General features: G+C 41.5%; 1 protein-coding gene across 1 annotated transcript in view; it reads left to right on the forward strand.

Annotated features, from left to right (window-relative positions):
* Positions 1-7,534, forward strand: part of RAB5B (RAB5B, member RAS oncogene family) — a 35,817-nt gene extending 28,283 nt beyond the window's left edge. The window contains exons 5-6 of the mRNA XM_018560810.1: positions 1,304-1,397; positions 6,991-7,534. Of these exons, the coding sequence (XP_018416312.1) occupies positions 1,304-1,397; positions 6,991-7,106 (210 nt within the window). The 3' untranslated portion in view covers positions 7,107-7,534. The remainder of the gene's footprint in view (positions 1-1,303; positions 1,398-6,990) is intronic.
* Positions 7,535-20,605: the final 13,071 nt, after the last annotated feature.

The following is a 20,605-nucleotide window of genomic DNA, read 5'->3' on the forward strand; positions in this document are numbered from 1 at the left end:
CTGTCACACGTCGGCTCAATAGATCGGGAATTGAGCGAACCCATATCGTCGCTTTTCGATCATGTCCCTGCAGATAGCCGTGACTGTCAGTCACGGCTCCATTCAGGGATTCCCCCCCTCCGATCATCCAGCGCTGACTGGAGGAACGGACGGGGGAGGGGCGGGTACAGCTGGCTCTGCCTCTAGATAGGCAGAGCCAGCTGTCACTCACGCAGCTGGGTGGATCTCGACAGTAATGTCGGGATCTGTCCCAGCTGCGGCAGTCTCAGTATACCGCGAGCTGTAGCCCGCAATATACTGAGCTATGGGTCACGTGAGGATGCCTCCCATGACCCTTAAGAACTATGGGGAAAAACACTTACCCCATAGTTCTCTCAAATCTGCGGCTTTGTATGAATTGTTCCTCCCTTCTGTGGCTTATCAGCCTTTTTTCCAAGGGGGAGGCATCTTCATGGCTGTAGCCCATTGGTATCCAGTGGACAGGGGTTGATAATCGCTTCCCACATTGAAGAGGTCTTGTCCACCAACCTATGCTGCTCCTTGGCCCATTATGTGGGTTTACAATGTCCCAACTATGACGCATCCTGGCGTACGTTGCATCCAAATGACATCATGACACGTTATGTCCTGTACTCTCTGCCACATCTACCGAATGGTTCCAATGGATGTACTTTCACATGGCCTACATCTACTATTGCTGGCCTAGCAATGAAGGGGTAAATACAGGCTGGTACTCAAGTGGTTAAACTAACTAAGCTTACTTGGAAAAATTAAAAAACGTAGTAAATGTGTGAAAGGGTTTTGCTTTTGAAGTATTAATATAGGAGCTATTAATGGCAAAGTTTTAAAACCCAGAAAAAAGATAATCTATGGTGGTTTTGTTTTCTGTAAAGAAAATGATGAGGCAGTAGTATCTTTTAACAACTCATGTGAAGACAATATCAATCTAGTTGCAACAGTACTATATGGTGACCTAGTTTATACGTCTAGGCAACATGACTTACGAATGGAAGGATATTGAGCAGGGCCCTACTGGTATGTTTTAAACAGTTTTTAATGGGTTTTCATTCGACCGAATGTTTGTAGAATAACGTTTTTGGTAATTTTAGTATAAGGTTGGAAGCTAAAAATGTTTCCTTTTTTGGAGTTACAATATGTATCCCGCCCAGGGATGTTGTCTTTAATGTAGTGTGGAAGTTGACATACATATGAGTTATCTACACGCATACATATTTTATTGCCTGCCAATTAACTTAGGAATCATTGACCCTTCAAGCTCCAACCTTTCCTTTGTTTTTAACAGGAAGCCCAGGCCTATGCAGATGACAACAGCTTGTTATTTATGGAAACCTCCGCCAAGACAGCCATGAATGTCAATGACCTGTTTCTTGCAATAGGTAAAGCAGTATTTATGGTTTACTTACTGATAACGTCAGATTATGGCTATCTTATTCCATTAGAAATATCAAAGTCTGCTTAACTGCTCTGACAAGTGAAGGTTTTCTTGATAAATAAGATATTGGGTCAGGGTTGTATGACCTGTGGGTCAGGATCCCAGCTGTGGATCAAGGTTTTATTGTAATATCACCCACTATACATAAGCTTGCTGTCCACGTCTTTTTGGTGTCTTGTGCAGTTTCTGAAAGTTCTCTTCTAATGTTCACAAATAAGACTGCACCAATTAAGAAAACCATTGTTTACAATAACTAGCCCTCATGGGCAGGGCCCTCCTTACCATCTTGTCTTGATTTGTATTGTGATTGTAATGTCTTCCTTATATTGTAAAGCGCTGCGCAAACTGTTGGCGCTAAATAAATCCTGTATAATAATAATAACTATACCAAATTTGCTGGGAACAGTAGTATTGGATGTTTTTGTATATGCATTCAGAGGATCAGTAGCAAGTTCTGCTGTGAGTGCAGTTGATTGTTGTACTTGTGTACAGGCTCCTGTTTCTAACCAAAATGATCTAGCCTGTGCCCTAAGGGCTGCCACACATACCGGTAGTTTGATTTCCCGATTCAGTTAGACTGCCAGCTATTGTATTCAGGCAGCCATGACACCCGTGCCTGCGTCAGTGCACTCTCTGATAGAATAAACTTTGTTTGGACAATAATTTTCCACCTTACTCAGTCAAGTCTTAAATAGGCTTTTGTTGTGTCGGGTGGTGTTTCCAGAGCCACCCACGGCTTATATTTCGTCCCATTCAGCAGGAGTTGGCCGAAATTTGGGTTATCTATGGGGGCCATTAGTTGACAATTATAGTCTCATTAACTAATGTGTGACCAAAATCTTGTTGCTCGGGCTGCATTGCTGCATGGAGTTGACTTGTAAAAAAAAGTTTTTAAATGCCTCAAATCCCTGAGTATGCTAATAGAGTGGTTAACTATCCAAAGACATATTGCTCAGTTTGCTTACATTTTGTTAAAGGAAGCCGGTTTTAAGAAGTAGGTTGCCATTATTTAAATAAATGCATTATTTATAATAACAAGAGCCCCCCATGTGATAGCACATTGGAGGTGACAGGTTCTCTTTAAGGTGACCCCTAGTATCACTTTTCCTGTTCAATAGTGTTAGCTGGGGAATGACAGCTGCCTGCTGAGACAGCTGGATGTAAACAGCAGTGGAAGCACAAGGACAGCAGCGGGGGAATGCAAAAGCACAGCGGTCCGTACTCCCCCTTTTTTTTTTTTTTTTAAATAATGAATCCAGATTAAACAAATACAGATTGCCCAGCAAAGTATTTCTTAAATGTTTTTGCCCGAGCACTTAGTCATCATGTTACAGAACAGCTGGCTCGACTGTATTTGGCTGTATCAATGTGCTTAAAAAGATTTGGATGCCTCAACGACTTTACTTTCTGCATAGTTCCCCGTGTTGGATACCTTTTTTATAGGACCTTTTAACCCCTTCGTGACTGACGACGTACAGTGTACGTCGCCAGCATCGGGGCTGTTATTAAACAGAACAGCTGGCTCCAGCTCTCTCGGCTCTCTTTCACCAGAAATTAAATTACAGCTCATTGTTTTAGCTGCAGATCCATGGTTCTAATCACTCAATCTGAAAAAGAAAAGCGTACATTAGTGGGGTGAGGACACCTCTATAACATCGTACATGAACATTCATAGTCATTGTAAAAGATCTCAAATTACAGACATGGCGGCATTCCTTTTTGATCCTCGTATTACGTATATTCAACCTTTACAAAGGATGTTCTATGACCTGACATTGCGGTTTTTTATGTGCCCATAAGGCTAGGTTCACACCTAGGCGATTGAGCTGTTTTCACACGGTTGTCGAAACGTTTTTGTTTGCGTGATTTTGCTTTGAAAACTGCACGGTTTTCAATGCATAGAGATGTCTTTGGGACCCAAACCGCGCAACAATCGCCCGAAAATAGCTCCTGCGCCTTTTTGCGTGACAGGCGAAATCGCAAAGGTATGAACGGCTTCCATAGGGTATACAGTTGCTGTATATTAGAAACAGATAAGAAGTATAAAATGTGTATTATCAGAAATTCAGCGCTAACTACAATGCTATATTAGATAAGCAGTATTTGAGTTTTGTATAGTGCCACACTAATATAATTTGATACGAAGTATAGATAATGGATAACTGACCTGTTATTGTACAAAGTAGGGTTGGGCAATGACTTACAGTTCATTCACCTGGAGCCTAAACCTTCTCACCTTTTAAGATCCTATTAAGTGACCTGTTATTGTACAGAGACCAGGGTTTGGCAATGACTTGCAGTTCATTCATCTGGAGCCTAAACCTTCTCACCTTTAAGATCCTAGTTCCTTCTACTGTTGTGAATAATTTAATAATCACATGCAGAACTCTTCTAGGAATGTTGTGCCCTGGTAAGCAGATATAATCCTTTTTATGTATTCATTTTTTTTTTAAATACCTGGCATGTACTGTGTAGTGGAGGGAACGGTGATCTGTCTCACTGCAGAGTTCTATGTTTTGGTGGACTGAAATGACAGCCCTCATTTCCTTGGAAGTCCAACATTGCATCAGTAACTGGCAGAGTACTGGCACCTCAGCTTCAATATGTAGATACATACTGCAGGTGGCAAATCTCCGGATACCTTAAAGCTGATCTCCAGGATAAGCAAGTCATGTGCATTAGGGATGTCCCTATACCGATGCTAGCATCGGAATCGGGCCCGATACAGGGCATTTTGACAAGTACTTGTCAAAATGCCCCCAATGCCTAGCGCTGAAGCTTGCGCTGTTGTTGTGTTGTTTTTTTTTTTACCTTCCGTGGTGGCTGGGGTCCTCAGGGCAGGCTGGAGGAGTGTTGCGTCACGTCACTGCTGTGGGCGGAGCTCCAGGTGGGGTCTAATGTAGTTGGCTGGCGACTGCCCAGAGGACTCCTCCTGTAGCTCCGCCCACTGCAGTGACGCGACACTCAGCCTCTCAGCGCCGCCAACGTCGTCCTCGCATGAGGAGAAAAAATCATTCGCCGATCAGGCACAGAGCCCGCATGATCATAGGCCGGGGGAATGACAGCTCAAGTGAAGAAATCATTAGTTCTCTATACAGCCGTGTTGAGGGTGTCTTTGTCAAGCCAAAATGGCCGCCGCTGGCTGGAGACTCAGTCCAGGACAGTTTTTGTACTCTAGTGTCCAACAAATCACTTCCATTTACTTACAGTGCAGTCTGTCCTACCCAAAATGGCCATCGCCAGCAAGAGCCCCAGTACAGGAAAGTTTATTCTCTAGTGTCTGGGAAATCTCCTTAATTTACTTGGAGTACATTCTGTCCTACCCAAAATGGCCGTCACCTGCCAGAGCCTTAGTTAAGTTCAGATTGGCCTCTAGTGTATGGCAGGTAACCTAGGGGATGGTTGGAGAGGACGGCTGTGTATGAGAGGTAGATAATGGAGGAGCTGGATAGATATATTAGAGGAATCAGAAATGATTTAATGAGGGGGGGGAGACATTTCAGTGTCTGGGGAGAGAGGGATCTGATGAGCCCTCTGAGAAGGAGATATTATACGGGATGGAGGAGAGAACAGAGTGAGGTCTAGCTGCGGATAAGGCAGGCTCCATTGAACAGGCACCAGTAAGTAAGGGCCTGTGCTGCTGAGATGGCAAGTGGTGTAGTATTTGCCACTTTGCCAGTATTGTATTTATAATCCGATTGCAAGTGTACATTTACTTCTTCATATAGAGTATTAGGTTAAATCATGATCTACAGTATACTACATACATAACGGATCATGATTTAACCTAATCATGTTAGCAGGGGAATAGGGGATAATTGAAAAAACTCTATTGCTGTAGTGTACTCTATATGTAGTACATGTACAGTACTAGCAGATTATAATTGTAAATGTATTGTCTGCACTGTATTAGCAGTATATACTCTATATGTACTACATATAGAGTACATATAGAGTACACACTGCTAATACAGTGCAAACAATACATTTACAATTATAATCTGCTAGCATGAATGGATTAAATGATCTGTATGTAGCCCTGTACTGGGGGTCATTTAATCCATTCATGTTAGCAGATGATCATTGTAAATCTATTGTTGCAGTGCACTCTGTATGTACATGTACTATATACTACATATAGAATGCACTGCAACAATAGATTTACAATGATCATCTGCTAACATGAATGGATTAAATGATCTGTATGTAGCCCTGTACTATGGATCATTTACCTGTCCCTTTAAGAAAAAGTATCTGTAATTGGTATCGGCAAGTACATGAGGGGAAGAACTTGTACTTGGGCCTGAAAAAGTGGCATCGGGACATCCCTAATGTGTATTCTTTGTGAGCTTTGTGTATTTCTTTCAGATCCTTACAGTAATCCAGTGTGAAACCTTTGGCTCTGTGTAGGAGCTTCTTGTGATGACCAATCACTGCTGCCCTTTTTTAAGCCTTATTAAAAAAGAGGAAAAATATCGGTACTCTGTCTTGAAAAATGGTATTGGTGCATCCCTATGTTTAACTCTTTTGCTGCCGCCACCGTATGCCACAGCAGAAGCAGGGCCCTGTGAGCAGTTAGCAGCTGGGCATTTGCTTACAAGTGTAAAGTCGGCTGTACCCCAAAAGTGATCCTCTCTGCTTTCAGAAAATATATAATTCTGGGGGGTTTTAAGTAATCTTAAAATCATAAAATGTGCAATTTAACGTGTACAAAAAAAATGCAAAACCAATTCTGGCAGCTAAAGAGTTAAGCCACAGAAGGTGCACTGCTATTTTCTAGGAGGAATTCCAAACAAAATGTACATTTTTCAGGGTACTGATTAGGCACCATTTCTAGATGTTTCTTATGAGATAAGCATAGTTTAGGTCCACCTTCAAACCAGGTTTGGGGATTATTAATGTTAATTGTAATTTCTGTTGAGTTGAATAAAACGGCAAATGTTTTTGACAACAGCAAAATAAATATTTCCTGATACTATCAAAAATTCAGATCGAAATCCAAGAAGATGATTCCAGTGTACTGTTGTTTTCAGTAGTTGGTTGGGGGTCTGAGTTTGGCATGGGATTTGACACATTGACGGCACAGAACGGTGTAGACCAGTGGTCTCAAAGTACCGGCCACATTTTATATGTATGGGGGGATTAAGAGTGTATTATTTTATATGTGGGGTGGGGGTGTATTTTCTTTGTGTATGGGGAGGAGTGTATTTTATGTGTGTGTGGGAGGGGGATGGAGTGGAACTGGTTTATGTGTTTTGGGGGGGAAATGTAATTGAGTTTGAGACTCCCGGTGTAGACAGTCTATAATCTAATCTAAGTAAATGCTGTGGAGAGCACCAAACCTTATTAGTCCCAGTGTAACAGAACTTGGCTTATGTACCCTCCTTATTGGTCCCATAAAGTTCCTGTACTTTCTTATTTGGCTTTATTTTATGCTTGGCGAGCAAGAAGAGCATAGAAAGCTTGTTACAGCTAAGATATTAGAATATGGTGATGCATGTCTGTTTTAATCTGATTTCTTGTGTTTCATTCAACAGCTAAGAAGCTGCCAAAAAATGAGCCTCAGAACACGAGCGGGGCTGCAGGCCGCAGCCGGGGCGTGGATCTACATGAGCAGACACAGCAGAACAAGAGCCAGTGCTGCAGCAATTAACAGAGGAGATGAAAGCAATGGGGAATCAAGATAAGATTATAACCTCTCTTCCTGCACCTGCCCTGCTACCCTCCAGAACTACAACTAAACACCTTTCCAGCACCTCACTCTTCTGCCAGGACTTTCCCTTTTGCACTTCCTTCCTTTCCCTTCACCAACGGATAACAGCACACACATGGAAACAAAGCGGCCGGCTTAAAACTGTCCCTTCCACCTCCCACACCTCTGCAGCCCTCAGAAACCTTCCCGCTAACTGCACTATTGTGGGTTTTAATTTTTTTTTTTGGTTCTTTTTAACGCTTCCGACAAACACACACAGACTACTCTTGGTGACAGCAAATGAAAGCATCTGGGGACCTTGCCTTCAGAACAGAGTAAACAAGAAAAGAAGCAAAAAAATGAGAAAAACAAAAAACTGTTACTACTTTGTATAATAGATGCATATAGTGACTTTAATATTGATTTTGTTTTGACTTCATGTACGTTTCTCTGCTTCCATCTACTTTCTTAAGTTTCTCTGTTTTTCAGCTTATCACATCACTCAGTAGAACTTCCAGGAGCCTCATACTTCCTACCACTTGTAAACATTTGATTTCTTGCTTGCCTTGTCTGTCAAATGCGTAATATGTGTGCCTAAACTTTTGACAGCTGTATCTGGTAAACGATCCGTTCATGAGGAGCTTTTAATTGCTTTAGCCAGAAAAGATGAACAGTTGCAGAATTTCAGGTGCTGAGTTGATGTAGAAGGGAGCTTTTGTCAGAGATCCCTGACTATTGTCGGCACTGGAATGGTGAGTACATCATCTGCGAGGTGACGTTTATGTTCTGTATCTTTTTATTTCTATCACATTTTATAGGCATCAATTAAACCTTTTATTGAAGTAATATCATAAATTCACTTTCTTTCATGAATGGAATTTATGAGAACCTGAAGAGTGGAATAATTCTGTGTGTTGCAATACTCCAATATGCTTTTAGCAGTATAAGAGCTCAGATTGGATTCTATTCAATGTTAGTGTTTCTAGAAAGATATGAGAGCTCACATGTCAGTTATAAAGTCATCTGTGTACAATACATGCTCACTACAGTGTGTATGAATGTGTGCGATTCCAGCAAACTGGACGTTGAGACTCCAAGTGGGTTTGCTAATTCTGTTTTCATGTAGCCCATTTTGTTATATCTGGAAAAACACCGGCAACCTCTTTGGGGTCCAAGAAACAATGGAAAACACATTCTCTGAGTCCAGGGAAAATTGTCAAATGATGCATAAGAAAGGTTGAGCACCATAGTTGACAATGTTAGGTCAATATGGGGACACAACTGTAACTAGCTGCCTGCAATACCTGATGCAGCAAAGGCACTGTTAAAGAGGGCTAAACTCCCCTTTTGTATTTAGCGATCATCTCTACAAGTAATGTAAACATGGCATAGACGTTAATGTTCTCCTTATTTTTTTTTAACTGATTTATAGTTACCGATTTTCTTTTTCTACTTATTGTTTTTAACATTTTCTTGCAAACCTGTGTGTTAAGTATTGCTTACAGCAATAGCTGCCTTGGGCAGCATGCACTTTATTTCAGAAGTCATTGAAAGATAGTTGGAATGTTCATATTTACATATTGTCTGCTTTGTTTTACTTTAAAAGGGGTTTTCAAAGCCTTCTATCCTATCTGTTGCAAATGAGCAACTGCACATCATTTACTAGTGTTAATCAGCATTCCTGGTTTGGGATAGTCTTTCCTTATCCCATCACAGCATACATACAAGGCTGGGTTCACACCTAGGCGTATCGAATATGCGCATAGGACGCGCGTTTTTACCGCAATTCGTTTCCATCCGAATGGAAACGCGCGATAAAAACGCCCCAAAGAGGCTCCTGTACTTCTTTGGGCGTAGGACGTTTTGTAGCGCGTTCATACGGCCTGTAATACGCCCAGGTGTGAACCGTACCCATAGGAAATAATGGGATTTCGGTGTTTGAGCGTTTTGCAGAGCGTACGAACGCGGTACTAAATGCCCAGGTGTGAACCGGGCCTAAGTGAGAAACATTGGGCCACAGTCTACCAGGTCCAAAGCAGGAGGTTCTCTTTAGTCTTACACCAGGTGACATGGCAGGTATGTGCCTTTCTGTATGTTAAAGTGTTCTTACTGAAGTCTGTGGCTTTATGGATTGCCATGAAATGTGCCTTCCTTCCATAGCTAGGCCGGGATGTTTGTGTGGTACGGTTTTAAATACAACTTGTATAATATAAGCAGGACAAGACAGAGCAAAATCTATCTGGTTAGCTAGTTTTAGGGCTTGCTCCCACCGAATCCGAACCAGATCTGGATGAGTTTCTGTATATGCAGTGCAGTGCGTTTTGACGTGTTTTTTGATACATTCTGGTCTGTTTTGGGTTCAGGTGTAGTCTAGTGCGTTTCAGAGCGTTTGCATGTGTTCTGGTGCGTTCCGGAGCAGAAAAAATAGTGCCTGCTGCAGTTTTTCCACATGCACTGGAACTGAATGCTGTGGTGTGAACTAGAGCCCAAAATACCATTGGAATACATTTGATGCATTTTTGAAGCGTTCTTAAAGGAGAACTATGAGGTGAGTGAAAATCACTCATCCTCACAGTTCGAGCAGACGTGTGACAATGAAACGGTCACACGTCGGCTCAATAGATCGGGAAGTGAGCGAACACATACCGTCGCTCACTTCTCGATCCTGTCCCTGCAGAGAGCCCGGCTCTCTGCAGAGATTTCCCCACTCCGATCCTCCATCTCTGACTGGCGGAACGGATGGGGGAGGTGCGGGTACAGCTGGCTCTGCCTCTAGATTGGCAGAGCCAGCTGTCAATCACGCAGCTGGGTGGATCTCGACAGTAACGTCGGGATCCGTCCTTCCTGCAGCGTTCTCAATATAACTCAAGCTGTAGCTCGCGATATACTGAGCTTTGAGTGACGGGAGGACGCTAGTTTATGTCCTTCCGTGACCCTTAGGAGAACTATGGGGAAAAACACTGACCCCATAGTTCTCCTTTTAAACTGCGCTGCATCTGCTCTGCACTTGGTGTGAACAAGCCCTTAGGCTGTGCCCAGGAGCACTTACTGCTGAGATGTAATGGTCCCCTAAATAGCAAAGCTTTGGGTGAATTTTAGAGGTGTTCCAGCTAGACTGGACTGAATAGTCATTTATATACGTGTAAGAGCTGTGTGGCTCCTAGCTGCCATTTTAAATTTGCATTTAATTCTTCCATTGCAGGGTAGAAAACCAAAATAAATATTTAAGAGGAATGTGCAACAGAGGCAGTTATTTGTTCAAACACTTTTGATAAACACTTCATGTATTTTAGTAGTCTACAATCACTGAAATGCAACTTAAAACCACTTTATTACAAGCCTGCTTATACCTCCTTTTTTCTGTTTTCTTCCCCTGACAAAGAAAACTGTTCTTACTCATTTGATCATATCTGTGGTAACTTTCTGCTCCTAAATATTACTGCAATGTTAAAGATGATGGATGTCTAGGTTCACACTAAAGTACGGATGAGGGTCAATTACCAGGATTGTTGTCGTTTGGTTCCCTTGAACTTCGGGTGGATTTTATGCGGTATACTTTGCATTTGGCAACATATGTTTGACACTTATCATGTGTAATCATATTATAAATTGAAGTAGTTTGTCAAGGCTGTCCACTGACCCTTTTAATTACTGACCCAGCTTTGGGCTGGGTGAGGCCTTTCCTGTGTTTCGGTTAGCTAGTAAATTCCGAAGGAACATCCGTTGGCTAAAACCGGTTGACCCACATTCAAACTTGGGTTGATTTGCATCAGAAGGTGAGGCAGGTTTCTAAAATGCCTGATCTGTGTTCTCTCTGACACAGACCAGGCGGGGTCGGAGTGCTCCCTATAGATGTCAAATCGGGTGACTGTTATCTCATGCCTCAAATGTACATTTATACCATAAAATAAGGTCACAAAACTGCATCAACATCAACACAAGCGTCTATTGTGATCAAGCTGTGTAGAAGTTAACACCTAAATGCCAACAAGGGCTTCTAAGAAGTCACATCCAGAGAGTTTTTAATGTTGTAAAATCTGTGAACAGTTGATTATCTCCTTCCCTACAGAGAAAGGGGAATAAAGCTCTCATGGCACATGGACCCCATCTGACCCAAGGTGTGGAGAAAACTGCCATTGATCTTAAGTGCATGCATTTTGTGTGAGGACTAGTAGATCACTCCCTGCCTCATGTTCTTTGGTGAGAGACCTGTTCTCACTGTTGCAGCGGTGTCCAGTCAATCATGTAATAAGTGAATGTCTGTTGAGCAGGTTTTCTTGTTTTATCACAGTGGTACTGGTTGATTTTGAATCAGCAGGCACCATCTAAATGACAGGGGTAGGCAGCCTTGGCACTCCAACTGTAGTGAAAATATAAGTCCCATGAGGCATTGCAAGACTCTTGACAGCCACATAGAAAATGGAAAGTCCCTCTGCACTCCTTGCAGCGTTCCCGGCCCAAATTGTAATGATGGTGCTCGCAGTGATAATCACGGATGGCACCGTGCACATCAACAGTAGAAAGCAGAAATCACCAGCACTCAATAAATAATTTTTAAATAGTAAATGTCCATTTAATCAGATATAACGTCACAAACAAAAGAACCAACGTTATCACCCTGATGAAGGGACCCTGTGCGGCCCCGAAACGCTGGTTCTTTTGTTTGTGACGTTATGTCCGATTTAAATGGTTGTTTACTATTTGAAAATTCTTTGAGTGCTGGTGATTCCTGCTTTCTACTCTTGACAGCCACAGACATGACTTCCAGAGGCAGGGCATGATGGCATTTGTAGTTTAACCACAGCTGGAGTGCAGAAGTTGCCTATCTCTGATGTAAGCACTCCAGTGTTTCTGTATACTGCACTGTTGAGATGGGTGGTTCCAACGAGAAAAATAAATTGCTGTATAGGAATGTAGTGAAGCGAAACACTGTTTTGCTATGCCATGCAGTTTTGGCTGCGAAGAATGGTTGGCGAACATTGGTAAATGAGCATTTGCAATGTTTTAAAGAAAAAAAAAACCTAATTGTTGACTTTAAACAGAACTGTATTTTTTACTGTGATGTGTAAAATTGTATTTCTAGCCATGGTTTTTAAGTACCTGGCGTTACAGCTGGGTCCATCCAGCAACCCAGCGTCCGCATAGTCTTCGTTGGAGTAGCAATTCACTACTGTAGTAATGGTGTTGGTGCTCTGGGACACCAGAAGTAATGTGTTTTTACTTTCCTAGATGAAAAAAAAAGAAACATGCTGTATTGCCACATAAAACCACCACTGTCTACAGAAAGGCCATAGCGCAACCGACTGCCTTCACCCTTCTTTTCTGGTTACATTGAAATAGAACCTGGCAAGCTGGTACATTGCAACTCTCACAGTTCAAATGCCCTCTGTTTTAATATGCATTTTCTTTTGTCTTATTTGCATTAAAAACAAATCTAACTTTAGGTTATAATCATAATGGACTTAAACCCCGTTCTGCCAATGTATTTAATGTAAGTAAAAACAAACTGTGTGTGTATATTAAATGAACTTAGCTTCTTAAGTTGTCTGAATTCTTTTTTTAAAGACCTTTTGCTTTTCAAAAATGAAAGATGACTTCTTATAATGTCAACATTTATTTTCTGTATTATCATGTTTAATATCATTCATTTATATAGCACTGTCATCTCCTTGTTCATTATACAAAACAAAATACTTCTAAAAAGATGGGTAATATTATTGGAACAAATACACAAGTTGTATAGCACGTAAAACCTGTACCTCTTCTAGAGGAATCATTCTAGAAATGAGCTAAGGGAATTCATAGGCTATCAATATAATAGCAAGCATCTTGTCAAATTCTGTAGGAGAAAACTGTACTGTAGCTGTGAAGATGGTATTTAAGGTCATATTTTATGCCTGAAAAGGTGTGTATTGAGGGCAGTTTCAGTAGAGTGATTAACTGGAACCCAGATGAAAGATGGCTTTGCAGGGAATGAGTGGAGAGGTAGGCTTTCGAGTCCTGGGAAAATGTCATTGAGCTGTTTGGATAAGGACACCATGAGATTGGCCATGAGTGTGGACTGGATCAGAGGGGTTTTTTTTCCTTTTAAAAAGGTTAGGAAAAACTCCTTTTTCTTTCATTAATGGACACAGGAATTCAGGAGTTCTTAAACTGTTGGGTTATGCTGCTGCCTCCAGGAGGTTAGGATATTGGCAAACAAAAAAAAATGCTAAAAGCTAGCTCCTGTATTACCCCACCTTGAATAGTCTTTGCCTCAAGTGTTTGCTAGTGTCCTCCAGAGGTTGAATGCCTTTTTTCAGCTCTTCTGATAAATTTAAGTATAATTTTGCTAGCCTTATTATTATAGCCTCTAGTTTAACCCTCTCTCTGTATAAAAGGCCGGCTGGGCTGATCAGTAGCTAACTCATTATTGTAAAGTTTTTCACCACCATTGGTTTCACTGCTGTAAGGGTTTAGGCTGATGGATGTGAGCGGTTGTCATCAGGTGGAGTGTTGCGCACGTGCGTGCTCTGCACTTTCTTCTGCCCTTCAGCCTAGAGGAAGCACCATCCTGGTGCTGCTCCTTCTTCTGAAGCATCACCTGAATCATCTGGTCTCGTTCCACTGCCTGCCTACAGTGATTTGGTCACGTTTGGCAGCCTACAACCCTCATTAGCACCAACTGCTTGGGTTTGTGAGTACGCAAGGACTTGCTTCACTTTGGGCCTATTTTTTCTCTGCTTCATGGTACAACATGTCTTCTCAAAGAAAGAGGTAATTCCTACGGCAACAGAGGGCTTCAGCCCATATTAGTTCTAATGTTGTTTACTCTCTATCCTCAGAAGGGTCCTATAAGGGTCCTATAACCTAGATCCTGGACCCTCTTTTTTTTTTATTTGGTTATCCTAATCTGAGTCTTCCTTGGCTCCATTGGGTGAGGCCTTCCCCTTGTCCACAAGGACCTGTTTGTCAACTGTAGCCATTTTGACAGTTTGTGCCCAATTACTTTTGGCTTGCAGAGCCCCTTAATGGGGAATATGATCACAATATATAAATATAGCAAAGGTAATTATATAAACATGAGGCCACAATTTAAGACTGGAGGAAAGGAGGCTTAGTGACACTAAACTCAAAATACATTCAAGTCCCCTAACTATTAACAAAAATGTATCTTATTTCTGTATCACTCAGCTGTAGATCCTCAAATCATCTCTGAATTGGTGCTGACACTGTCCTTCCTTCTGGAGGGTGGCTGCTTTCTACAATCTCCATACAAATTAGTAAACTTAAACATGAGATTGTAGTCCATCACGGGAGCGAGCTTGGAGCGGAGGCTACTATACAACACTCACAGGGACCATGGGGAACCAAAGTAGCCCCCCTCCAGAAGGAAGGACAGTGTCAGCACCAATTCAGAGATGATTTGAGGGTCTACAGCCGAGTGATACAAATAAGATACATTTTTGTAAATAGTTAGGGTACTTGAATGTATTCTTAAGATTTAACTCCTGAGTTTAGAGTCACTTTAATCTTGAACTGAGAAAGGGGTTCTTTACTGTTATGGTCAGTCAGCATAATATACAGGACTATGGGTATTTGGTATTCTTAAATCCGATAGGAGGTTGATCCAGGGATTTATTCAAACGCCAGTAGGGGGTCAGAAAGAGATGGAGATACCTCCTATTTATGTTTTAATCCTCTTAAAGCAAACAGGCCTTTTGTTAGTAGGGGTTATTTTGGCTTTTCTCTCGACTCACAAACGCACACATTGAACCCGTTTCTCAACCTTCTCTATGTAATGGCCATGTTTGCACATCGTCATCATTGCACCATCCCCTCCATGATGTATTGTCAGGGTATTTCAATATACAATTACAAAAAACTGAACTTTGATTTTTACAAAAACTAAATCAAACTTTTCTATGCACTCTGTAAGACAAGGGGCCAGAAGTCTGTGCTTGACAGATAAATTAACCGAAATAACCTATTGCACACAAAACTAAGCAATGAACAAACAATACAGGAGAGAGCCTTGAGGAAAAAGTTTTTGTACAACCAAATATATTCAAAGAGGTAAACATTGAAGTCTAAGGCTTGGGTAACCATTCAACCACATTTGACAATGCTGAGAGACTCTTAACCGCAAGGTCAGTAAATAAAAGTATTTAATCAAGAAAGACCCAGATTAACCACCTCCCTTCCACCGGACTGGAGTCTCCTGGATGTGGGTGGGCTCACAAAATAAATAAAAATGTACACACACAAAACAAACCCCACAAAAACTTTTTTAAGTCCCCCACCCCCACATAGATGCGCAAAAATGCGTTAGATGCGACCACACGAAAAAACGACGATTGCTCCAATTATGCCGCACATGTTACATATTGCCACGAACGTTGGAGTGAGAGCAATAATTCTCGGCCATCAATCACTGATAACACTAAAGTGATGAGCAGTAAAATCTTTTAAAGCGTCGCCTATGGCCAATTTTGACAATGGTGGGTTTTTTTGCGGGCGCGCGCAATTTTAAGGCTTGACATGTTTGGTGTCTATTTACCTGACGTGATCCAGTCTTTTATATTTTACCAAAATAATTGTTTCCTAAAATAATTTGTAAAAAAAATATTCGGTACTTTTTTTGTTATATAGTAAAAAATAAAACCTGCAGTGGTGATTAAATACCACCAAAAGAAAGCTCTATGTGTCCCCAAAAAATGGTATAAAATTAATTTCAGTACAGCGTTGCATGACGGAATAAATGTCAGTCAAAGTACCACAGCGCTGAATACTGAAAAATGGCCTGGACAGGAAGGGGGTGTAAATACCCCGGTCATCAAGTGGTTAAGGATATCACGGCCCCATATAAAAAAAATAACCAAGAACCATAAAAACTCCAAGACAGTTAATTCACCCTTTTTGTTCCAAGATTGAGATCACCTATGATTATTGTCGGAGGTTGAGAAAGTTCTCAAAGACATCCAAAGTGCAGACGATACAAGTGAAATAACCAGTTACCGCCCACTTCTGACCCGATCAATTGAAAGAAAGTAAATAGTGGTCGGGGAGTCGCCAATACGAACAATGCTTCCAATTCATATAAATACAATGAGACCTCTGAAGACTTCCTGGATATACCGAAAAGGCTGCAGCTCATTGACCACTGCTGATACCTCTAACCCTTGCTGCCTGAGACGAGCCATCATCTCACCCAATAAGACTCTGAATATTTTTCTTTTGAAGGATTGGTGAGATACAGACTAAATATCGAGATTAACTTTCTTTATTCTAAAATCAAATCATAGTGATTTATATTTTATTATTAGTGTTTTTATTACTATTCTTATTAACAGTGTGCAGGGTGAATTATTCTGATTTAATTTTTTTCCATATCTTTTTCTATTTTATCTCTGATATTGTATTGTGTATGGTAAATTGGGTACAGATCTGTATGTAACTAGTTGCTATTGTAGGTATAGTAATAGCCTATGTGTTTGTTGACTAGTAAGCCTATTGTCTTCAGAACTCGTTAGGATTGTAAAGGAAACTTTTTTCTTTTGAGATACGTCTCTTTCTTTCCTATGGCCACGGAAAGTGAGAAACTGTCTTAAGGGTGTCTAGGTATTTTTATTTTAATATTTTGATAATTACTTTCCATTTATTTCTTTGATTGTGTATTTGAATTGTAATCACCAGTAATTTAAGTTTTGTACAGAAATATATGATTTTACTTGTATATTAATAAATTATTGATATTTATATATTTTGGTAAGAAATCACTATAAGCTCAAAGAACTCAGAGAATTGATTTTGGGGTGTATTATTAAGTGTCTGAACTAAATTCACAACAAAGTCCAAATCCCATTCGCACTGCCACGGTCTCAAAACCACAAGGTATATGTGGTGCCCAGGTGACCACACGGATGGCGCCCTGCAAAACACTAATAGTAAATAAAAGTAATTCACCGGCACACACTTGAAGGGTTTTTAAAGGTATTGATATGGTTATTCAATACCCAATGTCACATACTGTCATAAGGTGCTATCATGTGTGTGCCGGTGATTTACTTTTATGAACTAAATTCATACTGTTTTATTAAGTTATTTATTATTTGCCGTTTATCGGCTAGAGGCACTGTCTATTGAATCTAACTATAATTCAGACACCGCCCTTTTATTAATAATTAATAACTCACCACGATTTTTATATCACTCAATCACAGCAGTATGGTAATGGCAAAATCATCCTGAAGGAATACTTGACAGGGTAGAAGAGCAAATACAGCAAAATACAATGAAATCCTGAAGAAAAACCAAATGCAGTCTTCAACATAGTTGGCAACATTCAAGGTAATTTCATTGCATAGCTGTAGTCCAGTAGGAAATTGCAGGCGCAAGGGTGACATCACTCAAGGCAATGCCACTGCCGGTATGTAAATATTGTCACCCCAACAACGCAAGTAACTTGTCAACTGCTTTTCTAGCAGGAGAAACGGGTATGTTACAGTGGAAATAGCAGCCATAAAGAGACACTATAAAGCTCACTGACAGTCACTTGATATACTCTAATACAGGGCTCAACATTTCAAGTCCTGAGCTACTAGCCAGGCCTTAAGAGTTACTAGCCACCAGTTGCCCCACCTAAACCTTACCCTGCCCCGGTCTTAACTCCGCCCCTAAACACACCCTCTTATGATAATTCTTATCTTATGATAGTTGCCGCTTGTAAACGGCAGATTAGGGATTCCTGCTGCAGGAAAACGCAAGTTCCTGACACAGGAATCTCTAATCACACCTGGAATATACTGTAGGTGTGAATGGGGCCTAATATACACATACACTAAAGGTGTCCATACACCTGCCCATTATCGTACGATAGTTGTGGGTGATCCCGCGATCGTACGATAATCGTCAGGTGTATGGGCAGTGTGCGACCGCTTCTACTGTAAGGTCGTACGACTTTCGTCTTCCTAGCACGCTGGAAAACCTGCCGAAAATCGTACGATTTTTGGCGGGTTGGTGGCGTGGTCGGAAGACGAATGGCGCATGGGCCGGTGCAAGCGCACACTGCCCGCTCGGCACTGCAATCATTGGCAAGCCTTCCCCTCAGCGGGAAAGGCTTGCGATGATCGCAAGTACGATCTGCCTGTCCAAGATGGGCAGATCGTACGAGATTTTAATGACTTTACAACCATCGCTTAACGAAAGTCGTGCAATGGTTATAAGGTGTATGGCCAGCTTAAAACACAATAATACACTTCTCAACGTTACCCCCCCCCCCCATGTGTGCCTGACATGTCAGCTGGCTGCGGGCCAAATAGTACCGGCTCGCGGGCCGGAGTTGGCCTGCGGACCGGTACTTGGAGACTAAAATTTCCACTCGCCCTCACTTTATTTTTACTCGCCAAAGTGGAAATTTTGATCCCTGCTCTAATACATATATACTTTTACTTTTTGACCAAAGATTCACTTTAAAGTAGTATTAAACGCTCATGTTTTCAACAATGGATCCATATATGAATTATAATGAATCCAAATATGAATTGTATAATATTTCCTTAATGTATTTTGCTCAAGCGCTTACATGCATCAGGTTTGTGAACAGCTGGCTCCAACTCACTCAGCTCTGCTTCTCTGGACCTCCTGTTCAAGTACAAGATCACATGGGACAGGAAAGTCTCCAGCAGCTATCCATCTACTAGGATAGAGAAGGAAAGAGCGTGGAGTAGGGAAGTGGCTTACCCTTCCAAACCTATGTGTTTGAGGACACACACACACCTAACTAGCACACACAAGGGTGACTCCATAGGATCCTGCAAGGGAAATGAGCCACCCTAAAACAGGGTATCGTGGCCAGTGCTCGGGGCCAGCTGATTATGCAGAAAGCTAAAACTTGTAAATGGCTAGGAGCAGCATCCAGCAAGTGATTTCATCAGTATTTGAACTGACTTAAAACCTTTTGACTTTGATATCGCTGATATTTGTTTACACTATTCAGTTATTCTGGCACATACGTGACAAACACTCATTGTAGAATCAATCAAATGTTAAGAATTTTAAGATTATGCAGAAGAGAAAAGGGAACAAAGAAACTTAGAGAAATATGATGTGCATTAGACTATCCAGATGAGGAATGAGCTAAAAGGTAAAAAACATTAGAGAATATAAATTAGAAGATTGAGGGGAGGGAAGACTCCAAAGGTTACCCCCTGCTCCAATCAACCATTGTAGAAATGGGAATTCAAGCAACCTTATTTAAAAAAAAATCAAGGAGTACTATTTTTTTCTAAAACTATGCTATAAAAGTTTTTCACTAACTATGATCCAGGTCAAGGCTTACTGATTCTAGTTTACATGTCAGTTCTCACATAAAAGAAGACTGAAGCAAACTTGTTTAATATATACATAGTAATTGTGTGTGTGTGTGTGTATTGATATATATATATGTGCATGCATGTATTTATATAAAGAATAAAGGCCATATACTGTATGTGAACAAATGACACATACAATTGACCCTGTGCATTCATTCTCATAATCTAAATGAATAAAAATGCAGAATTGTCACATGGAAAAAATGAACCCCCAACATTTTACAACCACTTCAAACGCCTGAAATTAGAAACAACTATTCCAGTGTCATGGATCCGGGAGCATGGGTATGAACTGGAGTCAGGTATATGGACCCTTTCCACTACACTGGCAGGGACACTTAGAGAAAAGGGTCCAAGCAGTGAAGGCTGACAACTCCCAGAGCTGGAGTACAAGCAAGGAACAGTGCAGGGGAACTGAATGAGGCAGTGGAAGTCAGCTTAAGCTGGAAGTTCAAATACAAGGCTGGGTGCTGCAATGCTGAGTAGGTGGCATGGGGTCCCCCAGGATGTGGAATCTGAGGGCCAGCCGGTATTCGACAGAGCTCCTGATGGTGGGGATGGGCTTGCCTGCGTGCTGACCCCAGGTCACAATCTCTAGGTCCACCCAACTCACCTAACAGGTACAGGGTACGAATCAAAGGTTAGGGACAGGCTGAAGACTTCCAGGGACAAAGTGAAGCACAGGGTAGACTGTAGAGAGGGATTTCCAAGGACAAAAGCACAGGGCAGCCTGTAGACAGGGATTTCAAGGACAAAAGCGAAGCACAGGGCAGCCTGTAGACAGGGATTTCCAAGGACAAACTAAAGGTTCGGTACACGGGAAAACTTCCAGGAATTCAGGGTAAGTCACAAATAGTGATGAGCCGAACACCCCCGTGTTCGGTTCGTATTCGAACGGCCGAAAAGTTAGAATACGAACTCGAACACAATGCAAGTGAATGGGGTTCGAACGTTCGAAAATGAATGTCCCCTTTAAGAGGGCTTATACAGGCAGTCCCCAGGTTATGGACAATCCGTACTTACGAACCGGGTCCACAGTTCTCCTAAATTTACCGGCAGCTGCCGGTACATTTAGGAGAACTGTGGCTGCAGCGGCCTGTGTCCCTT

Source organism: Nanorana parkeri, unplaced genomic scaffold, assembly GCF_000935625.1.
Source record: "Nanorana parkeri isolate BGI_ZX_2015 unplaced genomic scaffold, ASM93562v1 scaffold478, whole genome shotgun sequence".
Taxonomy (NCBI): Eukaryota; Metazoa; Chordata; class Amphibia; order Anura; family Dicroglossidae; genus Nanorana; species Nanorana parkeri.